Source organism: Poecilia formosa, unplaced genomic scaffold, assembly GCF_000485575.1.
Source record: "Poecilia formosa unplaced genomic scaffold, Poecilia_formosa-5.1.2 Scaffold0, whole genome shotgun sequence".
NCBI lineage: Eukaryota > Metazoa > Chordata > Actinopteri > Cyprinodontiformes > Poeciliidae > Poecilia > Poecilia formosa.
Window position 1 is genome coordinate 2,753,405 of NW_006799939.1, and position 23,305 is coordinate 2,776,709.

Consider the following 23,305-nt stretch of genomic DNA (forward strand, 5'->3'; position numbering starts at 1 on the left):
TTCCCCATCATTACATTTCTTTCTTCTCTGCTTTTTTCCTCTGGAACTGAACTCTTGTTAGAGCCAATTTCCGCCTTGCTGGATGAAAATGCTTTGTGCAGTTCATAACTTTGAGTTCACACAAAGTTTGTCGAAAGAGATTATAGTGAAGGTGATAGAGGGGGACTGTGCAAAATGTTAGGAGCTAATCCCTCAATAATAGTCTAGTTCTGAATGCTTTAAAAGAAAACGTTTAACACTGTAATAGTTTGTGTATGCACTCCTGAAACACAGGACCGGGGTTTCACAGCAGAGTTAAACTGGATGTGAGTGCACATGCATGGCGTGTGTTTCTTTCAGGCATCGTGTTTTAATGTAAACTCAACTTTCAACATTCCAACACTGTGGCATAACTCCTCTCTGTGCATTACGTCAGATGCTAATATGTGCTCAAGTTGTGTGAAAATGCTGACTCAATGTTGGACATGGAGAGCAATCTGACCATGAGCCTCAAAATTAAACTGCTTTGTTTTTGAAAACGACATATACTATATGCACATTATATGTCAAATTGCACACACATGCACACACTAGTTTTTCACAGGGCCAAATCCACTGTTAGATGAAAGACATAAAAACCTGTGAAACTGGTTTGAAATATTCATCTGAGGGACGGAGATCTTTGAGAGTGCGCCAGTAATAACCCACAAAGGTGCTGAACCATAGCTGGGAGAAACATGCCAGGGGCATCTACTGCCTGAGATTTCTGTGGGAATCTCTGATGGTGTGCAAAGGGTCATTTGCATTACCCCCTTTCAGGTGCTTTTTATCTAAACCTGCCTGCACGCAGCATGTGTCGCCGTAGTAGCTGCTGCAGTTGCCTGGACAACTGATCTTTGGAATCAGGTTGTGAGACAAGAGAGGAGAGATGCACTGAGGGGTGAATTGCGGAGATTGATGGTTTTGTTTTGGCAAAGTAAAAAGTAACGCAGAACGGTAAAGTACCTGGAATCCACCTGGAACGCAATCACCGTCCAGTTCTTTACGTTCGAATTTCGTCCTTTAGATGTCCTGCCGGTGAAATTGTTTTTTTGTGGTAATGCAAAGATAAAATTGTAAACTCCTTTTTATCTGCCAGAGTCTCTTACATGCTGTCTCATTAAATAGTATAATTTAGTAACTGAAATAGTTGCAAGAAGGAAAATGTCGGACATCACTTTTACTTTTTCAGTTGTGTTTTAGCTTGTATCCCATGTTTCCTAGTATGGAGATCTAACATACTGGCACCCTATTCAGTAAATTAAGACTTCTGTAATGTACCCGGTCACCCTTAAATTTAGCACAAAGATGAATGCTTGCTTGCAACAACAACTGCAATTTGATATACAAGAATTTTAAGAGACTAAGGCATACAATGATTCCTACTCCGGTGCTTTTCATTATTGCCACCGATGCACATTAGCACATTATTTTCTGATAACTGTGTGACCGGTCTACGTTATTTGCATCAGCAAATGGAAACAGCAAAAAACTCTCATTTCTAAAACATGTTTCTCACTGTAAATCTATGCTAATTTAAATAATCACATCATTTAGCCTTAAAATAGCGCAGCAAAAATCATGCCACATTTGTGGCGTTTGGAAATGAAGCTAAAATACTATAATTTGCCAGAAAGCATTCACAGCACTTCACTTTTTCTGCATTTTATTATGTTACGGGCTAGTTTTCTAATTTTAATACATTTGCAAAAAATCTCCAAAAACATTTTCCAACATTGTCATAATGGGGTATTTTTGTGTACAAGTTTGAGGAAAGAGATTATGGTACTTTAACACAATTTGGAATAAGGCTGTAATATAAAATGTGCAAAAGTGAAGTGCTGCGAAGGCTTTTCAGATATGCGTTACAATCAACAGTTACAGTCAAATGCTCTGATTCATTTGGCTCAGACACTGAGAAAAATAAAAGTGGCTACTGCAGTCATTTACTGAGAAGAACACATATGTGTGGAGATGAAGGTGACTGATTTCATTTAACCGTGCAATCTTCGGAAATCAACAGACATTTTCTACTCATTGATATATTTTATTGCAGTGAAGACCAGCATGCAAGAAAAGCTGAAGTGCTTAGAAAGACCTTCAGTGCACATTACCTCAATTCATTCTGCATAGTATTGCAGAAAAAAAAAAAAAAAAAACTTCTCACATTTCTGTTTGACTCTGCTTCCATGTAGACCCGACCACCAAAGTTTAGGAGATGGGGAGCTCAAATCTAATACCTCCAGGGAGACAAAATGTTTCTACTTCTATTGCATATTAAAGGCAAGCTATTTCCTCCGAGTGTGGCATGTCTTTTTTCAATATCAGGGGCTCCTCGGAGACACATACGGCTTTGGGCTGGCAGCGGCGCGATGAGACTGCGAGTTGCTATCTGACTGACTGATCGTTTTTAATAATACCCACTCTCTTGCCCACATTTGTTCATATCTAACCAGGGAGGTGTTAGAGTGGAGCAGTGCAGCGCTGTTTTTCTATTATCATGAAACCGGGACAGTGGACACATCGTCTGCGGCGTCAGGAGGAAGAGATTTCTCTGTCTCATGTTCTGAATAACATCCCAGAGCAATGTGCGCGTCATTCGTGCTCACTTTTACAGTAAATATAATGCTTTGTGTCAGTAGCCGTGTCTGTGGTGTATTGGTTGGTGCCTGCAAACAACACGTAGGAATGAGTCCTGAGCAGAATGTCGTTCACTTTCAGCAGGTGAGCAAACAGAGGGCAAAGGCTACACGATCCATGAGGTAACACCTCTCCACTTTGGTCGACTGATTATCAAAACACTGATAATCGATCCGATATTAATATCTGTATCAGTCCGATACTGAAAAAAAGTTCTAGTTCGGGACTTACAGATTGGGTGACAATGTGCCCAATCCATAAGAGCAGATCTGTTCAGTCTAATTCTATACTTTTTGCTCTGAGTGACTTAATTAATTATTTTAAATCATATTTAGAATTCCTGATTGCACTTTCTGAACCATATTTTTAGTTTGACCAAGGGAGTCAGGCTATTGTTTTTTGTTTTTTATCAGTTTCTTTGTGATTCATTTTACATTGGCTGTTGTACTCCCAATTCCATTGACTGAACAAATTAAAGTTGTGTCGTTCTTACATATTTGATCAAGCTTGTGAAGCTATTGGTCAAATATGTATAGACATCAAACAAGTTTGTTATTTAGCACATTCATGTCTGTATTTTAACAAAAGGTTTTTTTCTTAAAATACTGTTTTTCTGTATCGAATCGGTATCGACTGATACTAAATCTCAGATATCCGTATCGGTATTTCAAGGTTCATCCCTAAGACCACAAACTGTTCCCTAATGGACCGACAGACCTGAAGATGTCCTTGCTGTTCTACCTAAGCCAACTCTACTCCTCCAATGTTAATGTTGTGAGGTCCACATGAACTCATAAAGCCTCCTGGAAAATCGGGCTTCAAGCTAGGCTGATTGCGCACAGACATAAAATTGCCTTTATCCACTTCATCAGCTTCTATGTTGACTCACTGCATTGACATGTACTCCTCCTCTCCGGTTTAAGCCACCTGTCTCCTTCCTCTTGTTGAAACCATGGAAATCTTGTTTAGCCCTCTGGATGTTTTGCCTACTCATAATTTAACAGGATCACTAGCTCAAATGTTGCATATATTTATTATAAATTCCCACCCTTTGGGTCTGAATATAAGTATTTTGAGCAGGTGGGTGTTCATTCATCTTTAAAGAGACCTGCACCTTAGCCAGCAGCCTCACAACAAAGGTACACCCAGTCCTAAATATATTTTCCAAGTCCAAAACAAAAACCAAAAACATTAAAATGGAAAATTCAATTAACAATCTAACTTTTCAATCAGGCACATTTTATTTGAATTGTTGCTATAGGTCTTGTACTTGCCTTCACACCAAGATAATGTTATTTTAAAATAATTCCTATCTCCAAAGTGCCAAAGATCTTTATGCAAAAGCTTCTAAATAAACTACATATTTTTCCTAACAGGATTATTTACATATAAATCCATGGTTATTTAAAACTAGAGCTGAGATATGAATTTTTCAGCTGCTTTTCTTTTCTCTGGTTCTTGTGAAGCTTTAACCTCTTAATACCAATTTTTACTAATTCGGATTTCTCTTATATATCGTCTTGCAAACCATCATACAACTCTGACCTGTACACACCGGGGGTAAGATACTCTTTGCTCATAGCATCTCCACAGAAACCCACACTTATTGTGCCATAAAACCCAGACCATCTGTTAGCATGAATATGTTGGGGGTTTTTTTATCCAAACTGCTCTGTTAATGATAAACACTGGCTGCAGGTAAGACACTGACAGCTAATAACTCTGTAGATAACCATTTTAGCAACTTCAGATATTTGCCTTTTTTCCTAATTTTGAAGAATCTTTCTCTATAAGCAAAGTCAACGGCATTTGGTTGGATTGATTTAATAAAAGTAGCTGCCTTTAAGAACTAAACTTTGAAGATAATAAAAAAACAAAACACAACTAGACTATCTGCTTTAATAAACTCTGTAAGCGGTGGAAGCCAGAAGCTCAAAAAAGGGTTATTCACTAAATGTGAGATTTCTTCACATTCCTCGTGGTTGGAAAAATGTAACTTTTTATGTACGCTGCGATTTAATGACACAAGTGTGGCCTAGCTGAAGAAAACATGTTTTCTGCTTATGACACTGATTGATCCGTCGCCGCTTCCATGGAGTCAACCTTGTCCTTCAAAATTTCTGTAAATTACACATCTACCGCAGTGAATGCTACGTCCTCTGTAGCTATTTTAAAACTGAATAAAGAAGAAATACTACCAATTATTTTCACAGGCAGACATTGCATGAGAGATGAAATGAGAACTCGGCCCCAATAGAGCTCTCTGCGCCATCGACGGCACCTGGGTTTGAAACGCAACATGCTGAACATGTCTGAAAGCTGCGAGAAACGCAGCGGCAATGCAAACAGGTTATGTAAACTGTACATTTGTCGGTAAAGAAAAGCTTCTTTCTTTTCTTTTATTTTCCTCCAGCAGGTTGAGGTCAGGGTCATTTTGACGTGACGAAGGAGAGAGAAAAGAACAGATGGTGATAACCGTTATTCCGAACAGCACAAATGTACACACTATTTTATCTTTTCAGACACGCTGTTCTGTGCTGTTTACCAAAAAGTAACCTTGTTTTTCAGTTCTCACTTAACTCGCGTGGAGTTGGGGAGGAGACGGAGCAGAAGCGGGCAAAAATACAAAAATACAACAAAAAAAAAAGCTGACTGCAATGCACTCGGACGCTTTTTGTCGCATTTTCTAAATATGGAATATTTTTGCTGTTGTCGGAACTATATCCATTTGACGCTTGATATTTAAATACAGTGTATAAAAACACACATGACCTTTCCAGGTGACGCCGTCTGTTTTGTGGCGCATATCTCCTCCCTGAACGTTATCACTGGTAAACATCTCCATGGTGTTTAAACCTGGAAGCAGCCGTCTGAACAGGTGAATGTGAAACCTTCAAGAATCTGGGAATTGTGTGGTGGGGGGAAGGAAAAATTAGACTTCTGTAGGTCTACAATTCTCCTCCAGATGTTCTTACAAATCCATGACATTAACATTCGAGCTTCCCCATGTTATTTAAAGTACTATTAATCAAGTGTATGCAGAAGTAGTGATAAAAAAATAAATATTCTTCATCTAATAGAAATATTTTTTTTAATCCTGAGTGATGTGAAATGTGAAACATTTAGTCTGAATTAATGTCAAGCAGACAAAGGAAACTTTTTCTGCTTTCTAACCATAAGACCAAATAGGTGGAGCAGCAAAAGCAAATGAGGTGGATTAGCAGTGCTTGTCAACAACTGACGGTTTCATCCATGAAATGTTACTGTGGAAAACTACTGCCTGAAAATTAGACTGTTAACATGACATGACAGTTTTCAGTCAGAGGCCTCCTCAGATTGGTTGCAAGACTGACTGCTACTGGAGCTTCGCCGTCCACAACATCTCTTTGAGGATACTTGGATGAGATGCATTGCTGCAAAATGAGGTATTGTTGAATTTAATGTGTAGGAAAAATTCTCTGTAGTACTATTTTGATAAAAAGCACTCAGGCTTTAGATTCTTATTTTTCCATTTTCCAAATCACCACCAAGACACTCATGTCAAAATACTGTGCGGGTCCTAAGAGTCAAACTGCTCATGCAATGGTTGTAACCATTCCTGAAAAGAGGTTCTGTAAGAACAGTATGGCGGTTCAGCATCAGAAGCAGGAAGTCATACTTTTTACCCCCCCGGAATATTATCCCAGAAAATCGGACGTTGCTGTTTAGAAGATGAGCTTCTGATGTTCCCTCAGAGTGATAATCTCTACAGGCGCCCGAACGGATCCGTTTTTTTTCCTACAAAACACTGCCAGCATTAGACAAGGTCAGAACAGTCATCATGATCCCCACAAGCTGCATTTGCACAAAAAGGACACTCCATTAATTTGGACGTTATTTAAAGAAGCGAGAGAGGCCGATATGGGGGAGGAAAGAAAAGAGGAGTGCTGGAGGAATGAGGGAGGAGGAGAGGTGTAGCAGGTTTCCAGGAAGCAACGGGGACGGAGCAAGAATGATAACATAATGAAACCAAGAAGAAAAAAAAAAGGTGGATGATGCATGGCTGGGGAACTCTGTAACATTCAACCAGAGCTAAAAGCTTGGCATTGTGAAAGAGAGAGAGAGAAAAATAAATGATATACAGCTTTATTGTGGTGCTCATTACCACTGCTGATGTGCCTCTGAACGTGAACGTTGACCCCTGAATTATGAAGCGGCGGACTTGTTGCTTTTGCAGCCTCTTTTTTTCTCTAAATGAGCAGCATCTTCATAAGTAGAGAGAGAAATGCTCTCAATAGAAAAGGTTCAACAAACATTCATTGGTGTGATTTGTTGCTGTGGAAAGCAGACGACCCACAGTGTTTATTTGTCTCTGGTTGTTTCCTTGCATATACGGAGAAATGCGTTTGAGATTTCATCTGGTAGGTTTTACGAGGAAGAGACTGTGCAAGATTAGCACCGGCAATCTATAGTTGTCATTTGATCCAAATGTCCAGTTGTTAATAAACATAGTTTGTCAGTTTAGAAAGAGAAAGGCGATTGGATCAGACGACAAAAGATATTTTTCAGGAGAAACTTTTGAAGCATTTTAATCAGAACCCAAATATTTGTATCATTTGTTTTGCAGACTGTTCACAGAATTAAGTTTGCATAAGAAGCAAAACAAAACAAAAAAGATAAACTGAGATTGAACTATGAATTCTTCTTTTAGAAAGAAAAGGCAACTTTAATCTTTACTTAGAAGAGTTCTCATATTTTCATGTTTGTTACATAGAATACAATGTTGTCTCTTCTGAGTGTTTTTGCTAAAAAAAAAAAAAGTGGGTCAAGGGTTAAATTGGTCTCATTGGAGCAGGATGGGCTTTTGATCAATCTGGATAAAAGTTTACATAAAACATGTATGGCGTTACCATAGTTACTTACCGGCTTACCAGAGGAGACAGTTATCTTCAATAAACTCAAACTTGCGCGCCCATGTTTTTTTAATGATGTTGTGCAACATTAAAAGCTCAAAATGAATGACATACATGCTTATGTTTGAGAGCATCTACGCTTTTTCACGCTTATGTTTGAGAGCATCTACGCTTTTTCACAGAGCCTCCCATGCTTTAGCCAGCATGCAAATTCAATTCAGTTTATTGAATTTAAATGCATAGCGCCATTTCACAACAAAGTTTGTCTCAAGTTGCTTTCAAAACAACAAAGTCTTGTGATCAATGTGACGTAATTTCTGTCTTGTTTTTAAATATAACACAAGAAATTAATTTCCCCTTGATTTAACTGAGGTATTGAATTTTTTTTTTTCATCCTCCGGTGATGCTGTTTGAATATTTCCATGTTGAACTAGTGAACAATTCCTGAACAACGTATCCAATTTTTCACATGACTGAATGCCCACGAGCTAGTTTCAAGACGTGTCTTCTGATTAGGCAAATGTCTTACAAGGAGATTTTAGGATCACTTCATCTACCATCAGCATGGCAGGTACAGACAGCTGGAAGAAGGGAGGAGGAACCCAGAGTAAAACTGAGGTTTGTAAATGAGCCAGAGATGTTATTGTTTCATGGGGCTGTCACACAGAAGCATAAAACTACTAAGGTTCATTTATCCAACACTTATTTCAACTATTGAGTGGAAATAAGAGTTAACAGATTAGCTCACGTCAAGAGGAGAAGTAAAGGAATCCGCTTTAATCTTTAATCCACACCAATCAAACTCCCAATTTGTTTGTCTACAAAGTCCGGTTGGTCTGAGGAGGCGTGAATGCGCAATCGAATGAGCTGAGAGACCAGGAAGCGAATTACAGCGCAGAGCATTCTGGGTAAACAAACACACAAGGCTAACGCTAGGAGTAAGAAATGACTCGTGGTCTGTTACCAAAGACAAAAGAGAAATCTTTTTTTTTTTTTTTTTTTTTTTTTTTTTTTTTACATTTAGTGAAGAAGGAAAGTTGCGCTCATGTATTCTTCAGGGGGTTTTGTGTTGTTTCTTTCAATGGTTCTTGATGCAGCGCCACCACAGGCCAGGAGGGGAACAGGCTTTTCAAAGGTTTGTTTTGTTTGAGACAGTGAAGTGTGAAAGCAAACACCACACTAGCTGAAAATGTAACAAATGTTACCAAGTCTACCGCATTATCAGAAGCCTAAGATGTATAAAATAAACACACATCTAAGACTGTTGCTGTCTTTATTTTTATTTTTTTGAGTAAAAGCCGCCTGTCCTTTTTCGCTGTTTTTCTACCACAAACTTGTCGAACCTTTCTGCACCTCATGAGCAGCGATTTGCTGTGTTTTCCAGCCTGACATTTTCCCTGTCTGTCAGTCTGTCCCCGGAGCCACTGCTCCCTGAGCGTCCATCTGTTTTCCAGCGTGTGTCTGCATGTGGCCCAGAATACAGAGGGAGACGAACGCTGTCAGGGGCCTTCAAAGCCATCGGAGTAATTTCACCTCCAGAAATCCCACCAAAGTCCTCCTTTCCCTCCCTCCTGTCTTGATGTGGTCTCCCCTCCCACCTCCTCCCCTCCTTCTGTCTCTTTATCTTTTTTCTCCCTTTGTATTTCTACTCTCTTTCATGCACCACCCTCTATTTTTCTCTGTATCTCTGTCTCATTCCTGTGCTAGCCCTCCCTCACACCAACCCAACCGCTCTACCCTCATCTGTCTCTTTCTGTCTCTCTCTTTCTCTCTCTCCCCCCCTCTCTCTCTCGACCATACCTCAGGTACACCTGGCTGGCTGCTGAGGGCTGACACTTTAAAGACACTGGCTTCAGCTCCGGGTGCAAGTGGAATATCAATAGCCGCCGTACGAGTGCTCGCCATCGTCGTTCTATCTCTCACACACGGAGCAACATGGAACACACACCCAATATCCCCCACGCACCCCGTTGACCTCCAGCGCAGCTCACTGGTGCTTCTGACTCTATCAGAGGGGATGTTCAGCGAGGTCGTGTTTGTCATGTTGCGTGGTGGCATGGGCTCAGGGACCGAGGAACCTTGGGAAGAGGGCGCAAAGCGCCTGCCACTCCACCTCCACATTGCTTCGTTATTACAATGCACCGTTTTTTTTTTCTTTTTCTAAGTAACATGTCCTGCATGTGTTGGTTACATCAGAGGAATTTTAAGCAGCTAACTGTAAGGCCCCCTAAGACCTTATCCGTGCATAAAAGCGTGAGTGTGTGTGTGTGTACGGAACCCTCCTGTTTCTGTGCACCCCTGCTAAAGCCTCCATCCCCTTCCTTCAATCTTTGTTGGTTTTTGTTGTTTCCTTCAAAGCTGAATGGATTTCTCTGCACCTGGGAGCAAATTTTCTCAGCAGACTGACTCAGAACTTATACTTAAATCATTTAATAACTTTTTATAAAAAATAATCCCAAAATTTGATGCACTAGCCATAACTTGTGTCTTTGAAACCTAACAGCTGTTTAGATATCCAGCAAACACTTGTCTTTTATGCTCATGTAAAACACTGCAGTTTTGTTGGCCTCAAAATAGCAAATCATTTATTCATAAAGGGTTTTACAGACCGAGTTAAACTGACCTGATGCCTTCTCCGAGCCTCGTGAAGCAAAGCTGGGCTTTCTCGCTTTGAAATTTCCACAACGTCAGGCCTGACACCTAGTGGATACAGAAACCGCCTGGAGGATCACAAGTTCACACGAACTTAAAGAAAACTAGGCAGAGCGATTTTATTCATCCCTCTCAACTCTTAACCCCCCCAAATAAAAACCAGGGTAACTAAAATGCATTCAGAAGTCCATAGAGTCCACCTCTGTGTCATTCATAGAAAATATAAGGGAACAAACTGCATCATGAAGACCAGCGAACACAGCAGACAGGTCAGAGACAAACCCAAAGAGATGTTTTTTTCAATAAATCAATCAAATAATAACTTGTTGGAATGGCTCACTCAAAGTCCAGACCAAAAATATAATTGAGAATATGTATCACAGTTTTTCAAACCAATGCTTGCAGATCCTTTCCGTCCAGTCGGACGAAGCTTGGGCTATTTTTTAAAGCGCAAATTTTCTGCAGTAGTTTATTGGTATTTCCTCATAGAAACACCACACTGGAATTTATGTTTGTGACGTGACAAAAGCTACAAATACTCTTAGCTCCTTAACAGGGTTTCTATTTTCATTAAAGGTAGCCCCTTCTAATCCAGCAGCAACAAAAAAGATGACCAGCGTTTCTTTTTCTTTTTTTTTCTTTTCTTTTTTTTATTATGGCGCTCTGGACAAGTTTGTGCCAACAAATTAACAGCAGCATAACACGCTTTCAGTGAAGGAAGGAAGCATTTTATTGGTCGCATCTTTAATTAGCAAATGGGACATTAAGACAGTTATGCAGACAATAACCGACCGGCTGATGTGTGAATGAACAAACCTCTCGATCACCATGACTGTCTGGGGAAAGTGGAGGCAAAGAAATAGTTGTAACATTAGTTGTAATTCCTCCAAATTTTAATCACATTGCATCTGATTTCTTTTTCTTTAATGCAGATCATGACTTGCAACACTTCCTCTATTACTAGGAGTTTTCATTGAGAGCAGCACAGAGCTCTGAAATAAAGGACTTGCAAGAAGATTTACACCATCCAAGTTTACGCTGCGTAACTGTGGCAACACATGAGTGTATTCCTGGTAGAGTGGCTTTCTTAAGTGTGTTATATCAATAGATAAATCTGTTTGGGCTAAACTCTCTCATTTTTTTTAAAGCTCAGAGTGTGACCACATGGTAGCAATCTGTGTCTTCAAAATAAACTGACCTGAAATAGCAAGGATTACAGACGTCTGTGGTCCATAAATCCAAATTGCCTCGGCTTTAAAGGTTTGTGGAGCTTTTGACACAGTATAGCTCAAATCATAACCCATCTCTCTGGGCAATGACTCACTCTATGAAAAAAGAAAAAGAAGAAGAAGAAGTCAGTGGTAGAAAATCACAGGAATTTAGCCAGCTTTGTCTGACTCTTCTCTGGAAGTGAAGCTTGTTTTGGGCTGTAAGTCTCAGCAAGCTTAGTCAAGCACAGAATCGGCTCCTCCATGCCCCCCGGCGCCAGAGTGAGGCCATCTAAACAGAAATGACAGAGTGACAGGCCGGGGCACATGCAGCCCAAATTTCACAATGGACACAAAATCTCCTCCAAGGAGGAGATTTTTTGGGAAAAAATGTGGAATCGAAGCGATAGCTGGTGCAGTGAGGCGCAAGGAGGCGCCAGTGGCCATTATCGTTTCAACAGAGGATTTTAATACCTCTGTTTTTTTTGTAGTTTTTTTTACTCCTCTGCAGAGCTGGGGAGATTGATGAAAATGTTCTTCAGCAGTTTCCCATTGATTTAATAAAAAGGGCCTTAACTGAGCAAACACTGATGAAAGGGAATCATTATCTGGGCTTGTATGAGGTCCAGAGCGCTTCGGTTCTTCCATATTTATTGCCGGCAGTTTGCCTTATCTGCAGCCCCCGAGATGTTTTTAGAAAGCACCACACACATTTTACAGGGGAAAAACCCCCTGATATAATTTAAACTAAGTATGGACTATTTACAGTGACTTTCAAACAATTTCCTAGCACTTGTTGTTGATTGACCAACACAAAGCAGTACACCATGGGATTAAAGAAAAAAAATGCATTTCAAAATTATTTACATATAATCTGGAAAAATTCTTGTTTATTTTTACAAAAAAAACCCCAAAAAACAAGGTATTTACTTTGTGGGCTGCATAGAAAAGCACACCACACTTTTCAAATATTCACAAAAATACACTAAAACTCATTCAACTGCATAATTATGAAAACCTTTGCGTCACCAAAAGCTCATTTAAAGCTTGTAGTTATAAGAAAAATGAATAAATAAATAAGTAAAAAAGTGAAAACAGTACATTTTTGCAAAGCCCTGAAAGGGGAACGCTTACATAAAGTTAAGCACCAACTGAACTCTTAGTTACTTTCAAAAAGACATTTCACTTTACTAAGGAGAAACATTTTCCCCTCCCATTCACCACCTCCACATACACACGCGCACACACGCACACACACAAATGCACAGACAAATCAGTGAGACTTAAACCCCCCTGTGTATTCCTTCTATTAAATCAGGAGAAGATAATCATTTGGTGATATGAGGGATGCAACAATGGTAGTGGGCGGCAACAGTATTTTTGATCTTTTCTCTTTTTTTTGCTCCTGTATGAAAAAAAAAAAAAGCTTTGCAGCAGCGTCGACTTTTAATATAGCTTGTTGCCTGCAGGCAGACATTAATGAGTCCTTTTTGTCAAGGTGAAGGAACAGAGACAGCAGGCAATGTGCCCAAGTTTAAAAGGATGCACTCACAGAAGTGAATGGGTGTAATGTGTGGGTGATGAGTTGAGACTGCTTTGCGTTCAAAACAAAGACGCTAAGCTTTTTTCTCTCTCTCTCTCTCTGTCTCTCTCTCTTTACAAAACAAGATCTGTGACACAGCTGAAGCACGCTTATTTTTTTGAGAATCTTAAAGTAAAAGCTAATCATCTACGCCCGCAATAAATCTACTGTTTTATTGCTGACGATAAAAGCAAATCAAACTTTGGAAGCAGTTTGGTCTCAGGTTGTTCTTGGTACTGATTTTGACCGCGCAGCCACTAGATGGTGCTGTTTAGTTGCCACTGTTTTTGAGAAAGTTTCCCTGGCTGCAATGCCAGGATTATCATCCCACCAAGTGTCTATTAGCCGGCTAACATTTAACCTTAACTTTAGCGTGCTTGCTTTTGCATCAGACGCAGCACGCAAACTGCATCATTTTGAGATTAAACCGCGAATTCACACGCTGAATAAAAACCTGTGCCCACGTGTAGCTCAAGCAGCTTATTGTGTCTGATTTGCCATGCTGGGTACAAAAGCTCTGGTACAAGGAAAACACGGCATATCTGTAAAAGGCGATGACTGAAAGCGCTTTTTTTTCTACTGTTTGTTTTTGTTGCTTTTCTTTTCTGTGCCCACATTTCAGGAACACGCTTTGATTCTTTTCCAGCTGTAAAAGGGAAACGAGCAGACAATCCCATTGCCACCTTGTGTGGACGTCCTCCACAAAAGCTGAGCAGAACGGGGCCTTTTTCTACCTCAGGGGGGAAGACAAAACAAATAGAGATGGAAATTAGCTTAAAACAAACAAACGAACAAACAAAAAAGAAAAAATAGCGCAGCCGAAGGGAAAAGAGAACATCTTTTTTGTTAAATAAGAGTTCTCATGAACACCATCTGTAAAAAGTGAAGCCAGACCCTTCTTTTTTTTTTCCTCAGCTTGATTCTCAAAAATCCCAAATCCCAAAGAACCTGTCACGACTTGTGTGTAAAACAGAGCAAGAATATTTTGTCCATTCTTCTTGAATGCCAGGCTCCTAATTTCTCTGTTTATGTTGCTTCAACGGTAACATAATCTTGTTTTTTATACCCTGCCTGGCAGAGCGAGCAGACAGCAAAAAAAATGAGTGTTATCAAGTATCAGCGCTGCTATTACTGATATAGTTATGTGCCAGATGGAGATACAGATGATTGGGTGGTGGGGGAGGGGGGTTCAGAAAGGCAAGCTGTATAGCTGACAGGGGGGATCACGTATGTTTGACACAGAAATGGAGGAGGGAGTTTAGAAAGAAAGAAGTTTAGGTGATGGAGTCAGTCGGATTCTCAGAAAGTTCTCTTCCATGTCACATGTGAGTCTGCGGCGCTGTTTGCCAAAGAGAGCGGCTCTATTTTTAGGGGAAGGAATGTACACAGGCCTTGTGGAAAGAGACCATAACAACAAACAGTGTGCAACACTCTGCCTGCAAAGAGAGAGAGAGAGAAGCACATGCAGTCGCACAGCATCACCACAACAACGAGGAAAAGAAAGTACAGCAGAATGCCAAGATGTCTTTTTTTTTTTTTTTAATCTGACCTTGTTTTAAAGACGGCACCCTCTGCAGAAAACAACCAAGACGACAAAAACACGAGACAGGTAAGAGATGTTTGGGAGGGTGGTTTTGTGATCAGCAATGTGGCATTTCATGTGTTGCATAGAGACACAGAATATTGTTTTTTCCAGACAAAGTGTAGTACTGATGAATTGCATTTGTATTATTTTTTTTTAGCATAAAACAACACATTCCTGCACTTTAACAAAACATAAAATGAAAAAGGCGAGGACATTTTGAAACACACAATTGACAATGTTTAAGCCAGAAATCTGGATGAGTAACCTGATCGTAGCCTGATCAGATACGCACAGCCACTTTTTAAAAAAATAATATATCTGAAAGCGGAAGTGCTGAAACTGCCGGCAAAAACAAACTACAAGACTGCAAGTGTTTACACGAGCTCACTGGTGTTTAAGCTGTGGTTAAAGCACCACAGGTGGGACTTTGGTTATTTGGTGGCTGAAATTTGAATGCTACATTATCTTAGCAGAGCTAAAAAGCACCAATGGCCAAAATACTGATTTGCATAAGCAAATTGACGTTTCCCTCAGCAGAAACTAGTCAAGAGAGAAGTGCAGTGGAGAACAAGAACAACATGTAAACTAAAGCAGACCAGGAACAAGTGCTGTTCATGTTCAGTGTGCTTTTGAAGATTAAATATTGGAAATCAGAATGACATTTATGTCGTGTTCGAAATCAAAGTCAGAAAAACATTAGAATTTTCTCAATTATATGCTAAGTGGCCATGCTAGTTCATGTTAGCAATACAAGCTAATAACCAAGGATTTCTCTTCTTTACATACTTTTTAAATTGCTTTCGCAACATGTTCAACACAAGTGGGTATGGAAAAAAGAGAACTCTTCTGAAGAGCAAATAAACAGCTTTGGAAAGCATCTTGGATTTTTAAGGTTGATGAGAAACCTCTGACTTTCCTACTTATAGCATTTTGCTAATTATTACAATTTGAAACTTGAAAATGAGTGAATCGGCTAAACTGAATTACTCACACAAAAACATTTAGCTCTTTTTGGTTTACAGCAGCTTTAAAAGGCCCGTCAGAAAGGGGATACTTGAGAAACTTGGTATTTCCTGCTATGGAACTTGTCATAAAAAGTTTGAAAACCATTTGTATTTGACACTTGTGATGCTACGAAAGATACAAGTAATCCAACAAATCCAGGTGCCTGTTCAGGATGCGGGTTGTTTTAGTAAAACAGGCAGTGAAAAATGAAGGCATCTTTCTAAGAAAGAAGTTCTACGCAGTTTGTTAAAGTTATTGTAATTTTTCTCTAAAAATACATGAATTATTTAATGTCATCTTCCAACAATAGGAAAAATAAAATCTTTACCATCAAACTTTATAATTTAAGCTCTGAAATGCTGAGCAATACCTCAAAACAGGCTTGTGAAACCATAAGGGTGGAACAACACGTACAAACATGGAACCAAATGGGCTGGCATGATCTGTTCTCAGCATGGATCCACCAGCTGCTGAAGTCCTTCACTACAGCGATGAGGAACAGTCCTCCACCCTGCTTCTGCAGCTGCACAAACTGAGGGCGGAGAGCATCCTGACAGACGTCATCCTGTGTGCTGGTCGCACTGAGATCCCCTGCCACCGTAACGTCCTGGCGTCCAGCAGCGCCTATTTCCGAGCCATGTTCTGCAACGGCTTCAGGGAGACGAGACAGACCAAGGTTGATATGAAAGGAGTTGGACCTGTCATTCTGACCAGTATTGTGGACTATGTTTACACTGGACTCATTAGCATCGGCCTGGATAATGTGCTTCATCTGATGCAGGCGGCGTCCATGCTGCAATTTGGCCGCCTTTTTGAGGCCTGCTCCCGTTTCCTTCAGTCACAGCTGAGACCAGACAACTGCTTGAGCATGTTCAGACTCTCAGATCTGATGAACTGTGACAGTCTGAGAAAAAAGGCAAAAGAGATGGCCATGGAGAGCTTCACTGACGTGTCCTCGTCAGAGGACCTGTGTGAACTTTCTTTACAGGAACTAATGGGGTACCTGGAGGACGACAGCCTTTGCGCTCAGGAGGAGGAGGTCTTTGAGACACTTGTTGCTTGGATCCGTCATGATCCCGTCTCCAGGCGGGGGACCGTAAGCAACCTTTTCAAAAAGGTCCGTCTTCGACATTTACACCCCACCTACCTCTTCCAGTTCATTGCAAACGACCCTCTGATCCAGTCTTCCACCCTCTGCACCGAGATCATTGAATCTGTAAGGCGTCTCATGTTTTCGATTGGCACAAGAAGCATCAGGGACTTTGTGGTCGACTTTAAACCTCTCTGGGCTGCACCACGGCGCTGCAGCCATGATGACACCTTGGTGGTGGTTGGAGGAAGGAGGAACAATGAGCTGACTTCGAGAGAGGCACTGGTCTTCGATGAGAAGAAGCAGAAGTGGCAGCGGCTCACCAAGCTGCCTGTACGTCTTTACAAAGCCTCCCACGTAGCCCTTCACAGCATACTGTACGTTCTGGGAGGCCTGACCACAAACACAAGCAGCAGCCAAGTCAGCCGGACGGTGTACACCCTCTCCCTCAAGACCAACCAGTGGAGGACAGCAGAGCCCATGCTGGAGCCTCGCTTTGCCCATCAGACCGTCTCCTACCTGCACTTCATCTTCGTCCTGGGTGGCCTCGGGTCTGATAGACAGCTGACAGCCGGTGTTGAAAGGTGAGACCTCAGTCAAAGCCTCCTGGTGGTAATAAAAGTGAGGCGCCACGGTGAAAACATTCACAAACACTCTCCCGACATTGTTTTAAGGTACAACAGTATGTTCAACCAATGGGAAGCCGTGGCACCAATGCCAGAGACGGTGCTGTATCCTGCGGTCGCCGCTACCAACCAGAGAATCTACATGTTTGGAGGACAGGATGCCACACACGACCCCGTCAGACTGATACAGGTGAACTCAAGGGACAAACTTCTCCTTGTTCCTTTGTTTCCTCCTTTTTCCCCCCATTTATCCACTCATCTATTGTCTCTCCCCCTGCCTCAGGTATATCACATCGGCAGGAACATGTGGTGTACGATGGAGAACAGAACAGTGAAGAACGTGTCTGCTCCTGCTGTTGTTCTGGACGAAACAATCTACATCATTGGCGGTATGTAAATGGAGCAAATACTTTTTAAAACCGGATGCACAAACAGAAGATAGAAGTGTACTTTGGAAAACATAGTTTAAAAATAAAATAGTAAGGCTTCTCTGGTTAGCTTGACGGCTACTACAGTAAATGTTTGAGAAACGTCAAACATTGCTAAAGTCGACAGCAACCTTTGGTCTGGGAGCGTTAGCAGGGAGCTGTCAGCAGGGAGCCTTCTGGGTCAATAAGGTGGCGATGTATTCAGAGGCCAGGCCGTTTAAAGCTTTGAAGGTGAGAGGGAAGATTTAGAAATCAATTCAGAATCTATCAAGCTACCAGTGAAGGGAGGAGGGAAAGTGCAGCTTTCATGTCCTTTAGACCTGTAATGAGTTTAGCATCAGCAGGTTGATGCTTGGAGAGAGGGAAAGCAGCTCTAACACCTGAGTAAAATGCATTTCACACTTTAAGGTGAAGGTAGACGCAACTGTAAAGCTGAAGGAAATGACCCAATATATGAGACTGCCAAGGTGGGACCAACAAGGTTGAGTGACAGCTTTAAATTAAGAATCAACGTTAAGCTTGGGATAAAATATGACTGTTTGATTCAAAGCAGCAGGAGCAACTTTAACTAATAGATGATATTTGATAGAATAGCAATGAAACAATTACGTGCGACAACCAAAAATCACGTTGACCCAATTTAAGATAATTTTGGGCCAGTTTAGAATGTAATGGCAAAAAGACAAACCTCAGCTTTTATTTCATGTGTATCCAAGTATCATCCGTGTAGATGGTTCACCATCTAAATATTAACTAGAGGAATCATGTAATGGAGAATAGAATTGGCCCAAATACTGGTCCCTGAGGGACACCAGAACTCAATTCAGCCACTATCCAACCGCCATTTTCTAACACCCTTGTTTGTGTCCTTTTATTCTGTGTATGTAAATATTTGCTTTCACCTGTAATTGCAGATGTTTATGGTTGTTCCTGAGATACGTTTGCCCATTTAAAAAAGATCTCTTGGGGTTCAGCATATGAAGGAAAACATATTACTCTCACGTTTCGTTTTAAATGCCTCTGTGGATTGCGACACTGTCCCCTCTCTCTCATATTAATGCCTCTGCTGTCACAGGATACACCAGGCGAGTGATGGCCTACGACACCGAGGCCAACAGGTTTGTCAAGGGTGCCAGCCTGAAGGAGCGGAGGATGCACCACGCTGCCACCGGCCTCAACAACAAGCTCTACGTCACAGGCGGACGCTACGTCAACGGCCATGACGCCATAGAGGACACGGACGCTTTTGAGTGCTTTGACCCAAAGACGGACACTTGGACATGTAAAGGGAGGCTGCCCTTTAAACTGTTTGACCACGGCTGCCTGACTCTGACATGCGTCACGCAGAATTGGAAGAAGTCATGATGAAAGCAAAGGACAATTTTTAAAAGATGTTTACACTTTTTCATTTGTTTGAGTAGTAAGACATTTTTATTAAATTGATTTAAAGCGTGTTTATTGAAAAAAAAAAGATCAAAGCACCCCTTTTTTTTAAAAAAAAAAAGAGAAAAAAGTTTAGCATCTCTTTGCGAGAGGTTTCTTTTCAACACCTACACCTTTAAAAGAGAAGTGCTCCGCTGCACAGCCTGTTCTTAACCTGTCTAACTTCACAAAGGGTGAAAGTGCTATTTTCAGCCGGCTCTGAATCATGAGATTTTACTTGTCATCTTTGAATCCCGGAGGCTCTTTGGTTTCAGCTCTCAGGTCTCTCTGACTGCAGCACGTGTGTCTGGCAAAGATTATCCCAGCCTTTAATGAAAGCAAAAAAATCAAATGGCCCCAATAAGATTTTTAACGTTTCTTTCATGAAACGCTACGAATAACGAAAATTTAAGTCAGTCTTCGTTCAACAGAGGCTTTCGATCTAGACCCTTTAATTTAGTGTCTTTTGCTATTTGAAAATTGTTTGTCACTGTCTTTTTGGAAATGTTCTGGGGTTTTTTGTTGTTCTTTTTTTTTTTAGCTTTGAAGTAATAAAATTTGATTCCAAACATGCGACTTGTCTTTATGTCTCAGCGTGTCACAGAAAAATACAATGACTTGAAAAAGAATCTCAGAAGTAAGTGCCTATTTGATCCTCTACTTCTCACTCAGTGCCCATATATTCAATGTTCTTTCCCTCCCCACAAGTAAAGAATTCAAAAAGTTACACAAAAAACTTATTTCTCTCTGACATGCGTTCAGCATCAGGAATTGTAAGTGCTGACTTTCACAGAATCTACAACAAATCACATTTAAATTTCCACGTTATGTCTTGGAGAAGCACTTTCTGATCTATATGTGGGACTGTACGTCCACTTCACATTCACACACTGCTTTATGTTGGTTTGTGGCTCTCATGAGGAAAATGTGAGAAAGTTTGATCTGTGTGCGCACTTAAAAGCTGAAAAAAGCAAATATAAACATATTAACATATTAAAGTTTCTGTCAAACCACAACTCACTTGTGTTTCTGTGCGGTGATTTCAGGAAAGTGAGGCCAGAAGGGCGAGCGAGGGCGGGGAGGAGAGCAAGGCTGGAAAAACTACAGGTGATCTGACGTTATTTTGAGTAACAAACAAGGAGGCAAATGTTACACCACGTGAATCATGTGGCTCTGATGGTGAGCTGGCAGATGTGGGAGAGAGAGAGCAGAGACAGAGAGAACCCGATGAGCCGTGTTTCACAACAGAGAATCTGAGCGAGTGATGAAACTCAGCCACAAGATGCAGCAACAGGTGCATGTTTGAGCAATCGTGTGTGTATTCGTGTGTGTATTCGTGTGTGTGTTTGTTCCTGTGATTTAGGTTCTTAGAGGGTTGGGCATGACAGACCAGCTGTTGTGTCTTATCAAAACAAAAACAGAGATAGTGGAAATGAGAGCCAAAGTGATATTAGAAGCAACCTCCCAGAATAAAGTTCATACAATCCTGCAACAAGGTTTAAATGTTTATCACTGATTCTACATTACATATTTTAACAGGCTGTAGGTCAGGGGTGTCAAACTCATTTTCGTTTTGGACCGCATCCCGAAAGAGTTGTGGTAAAGAGTTTTTGTTTTGTTAAAATATTAATAAATGTCTGTCTCTGCATTTGATAAGAACTTCTTGAAATTAAATGACGTTAAACATCTTTTCATCTTGATCTTAATTGGGCAGAATACAGATAAAACTACTGATTTGACTAATAAAATAATACTTAAGCACACAAACGTAATGCTAAAGATTCTGGAGAGCAACAAGAAACATCTGGTGGGCCAGATTTGGCCCACGAGCCTTGAGTTTGGCACATCATGTGCTGAAGGAAGATCTCAACTAAAATGTTCCTAACAGCAACAAAGTCATAAATGCCACGGTGAAAATATCCCAATTATTAGCCTGAGTTAAGAATAGCTGGTGCTGAGGAAAGGAAACAGTGTTACCAATTTTCAAAGATGTTCTGACACAATGTTTTCAAAATATAAACAAAACTTAAAAAAAAAGACAATTAAAACAACAAAACCTGATATTGTAATGGTGTAACAACAAAATCCAAAGTATTTTATGGTAAAAAAAAAAAAATCCCCATTTTGGTTCAGGACACAAGAGGAGCGGAAAACACGTGGCTGTGAATGCACCATCCTCACCTGTAACACATGGTGTTGGCAGCATTAGGCTGTGGGCTGCTTCTCTTCAGAAAGAACAAGGAAGAAAATAGACTCTAATAGGAAACCTGTAAAACCCAATCAAAGCCCAAAACCGAATCCAAATGAGAATCTGTGGTAAAACTGGAAAACTGATGTTTACACTCAGTCTGATCTGAAGCTGTTTAGATGTGTGAAGTTTTGCTTCAGCTGATTCTGAAATGCAGTTTTTGCTAAAAGATACTACTTGTTGTTTATGTTCTTTGGAGTTGAATTAGGTTGTTTTTATAAGGCATAAAATCCAAATTGTGCTCATTATTCTCTAACCAGAAGATAAATAATCTCATGTTGGTCCACTTTGTAAGCTAAACAGGATCTATTCAGTCTCTGAGAACATGGCTTAGTCACCCACTGACCAGATACTGCCTGGGACTTTCCATGTCATCCTCTCGTTGAGCCTGTTCTATAAATAGAACTAAACTGACCCCACAAACAGATGGCAGCGTATTATTGGGGCACTCCATTAGCATTACATAGGGAGTCACTGCCTCCCATGTAATGCATGGCAGGCACCTATTGTTTTACACCCAACAGAATGTCTCTTTATTATAGCTTATTTATTATTCTTCCATTACCATTAATTATTAATTAATTAATTATTGCACTGCCATAGACGTTTTTTTTTTCCTCAGGACATTAGCATTTCACTGCCCCCACTACTGCACTGCCTTGCTGCACTGCCCCTAAAGTTAGCTATTAGCTAATTTTCTTACTTATAAACGATGTTTAGTATACTGAATGGAGTAAGTCAATGACAGACAGCATGCGAATGATGTCCCACATGCTACTGATAGTCTTCACGCTAACATTAGCACTTTGGACAATTTTAGCTTATGCATTAATTTTAACATACTGAATGGTACAAGTACAGCTTAGTCCACATGCTTCTGCCTCTCCACAGGTTATTGACTATGATTTAGCTAAACTTAGCATTGATGATTATTTTTAGCAGCAGAACGCTGGGTCCAAGCCGACGGGCACACGTTGGCATGCCACGGTTAAATTTCTTCAGGAATTTTCTAGTTTACTAAATGTTCTTCAAGTTCTCACTGTCATGCATTGTCAGCCTTAAAGTTCTCTTCTATTTTTCTTTACAAATATAACACCATCTCAGTTAACCACATAGGAAACTACTTCAAGCCTCGCCATCTGAAGTGTGAGTGCAATCATACATAGACAGTGGACTGCATGGCCACATACAGAGCGTGCAGTGATCTTTCTTGTTTTGTTTACTCCTTATAAATATTACAACACCTTGTAAATGTCATTTAAATTATGCCAACAGGGATTTTGTGTGACACACCAAACACTAAATATGCATTTGTACTCAGCCCTCCTGGTTCATTTCTTTGTAGAACCAACTTTGTCCTCAGCTACCTCAGAAGTTGCCTTGAAAGTTCATTAAAACTGCCAACTTTGCATTAAAGTCTCATTATTTATAAAATAATGCAAAGTTGGCACTTTTAATGGACTTTCAAGGCAACGTCTGGAGGAACTTTGCATTAAAAGTATCATTGTTTACCGAATCACACTTCATGACAACAGTCATAGACATTCATAGACTCCTTCATGTTCATGACACGTGCTACGTCATGTTCATGACGATGTCATGTCAGTCTTATGCACACCCCGTCACATAAAGTGTTACCAAATAATCTGCCAGTGGAAGTAGTACTTTTTAAAAAAATCAGTATTAAGGATTTACTGATTTAAGACTAGCTCTGTGTTTGTGCAATGCATCGACTCTGATCAACTTCCTGCTAAACAATAGCATCCCACAGCATGATGCTGCCACTCCCATTTGTCACAGTGGGGATGGTGTACAAAATTAGCTGAAAGCTATCATTTCATTTTCTGCTCTTTTCATAGTGATGCACTACTTTATGTCAGCCATCGCATAAAGTATCAATAAAAAAAAA

At 40.5% G+C, this 23,305-nt stretch overlaps 1 protein-coding gene and 1 long non-coding RNA gene across 4 annotated transcripts; one reads left to right on the forward strand and one right to left on the reverse strand.

The window, feature by feature from the left end:
• Window positions 1-347: 347 nt before the first annotated feature.
• Window positions 348-22,864, reverse strand: LOC107836148 (uncharacterized). Its single transcript, XR_001662010.1, has 3 exons — window positions 22,764-22,864; window positions 6,355-6,358; window positions 348-359 (listed from the first exon to the last, which is right to left on the reverse strand). It is a non-coding gene; the product is annotated as an uncharacterized LOC107836148 (long non-coding RNA).
• LOC103135444 (kelch-like protein 38) lies at window positions 14,314-19,721 on the forward strand. Of its 3 annotated transcripts, XM_016671070.1 has the most exons (6): window positions 14,314-14,601; window positions 16,036-16,258; window positions 16,364-17,256; window positions 17,347-17,488; window positions 17,582-17,687; window positions 18,802-19,721. In XM_016671070.1, the coding sequence occupies exons 2-6, from the start codon at window positions 16,037-16,039 to the stop codon at window positions 19,089-19,091; spliced, it is 1,653 nt and encodes a 550-aa protein (XP_016526556.1). In that variant the 5' UTR covers window positions 14,314-14,601; window position 16,036; the 3' UTR covers window positions 19,092-19,721. The 3 variants fall into 3 exon arrangements, with proteins under 3 accessions (XP_016526556.1, XP_016526499.1, XP_007548273.1); XM_016671013.1 differs by having other exon boundaries at window positions 16,036-17,256; window positions 18,802-19,091; XM_007548211.2 differs by lacking the exon at window positions 14,314-14,601 and having other exon boundaries at window positions 16,037-17,256.
• Window positions 22,865-23,305: the final 441 nt, after the last annotated feature.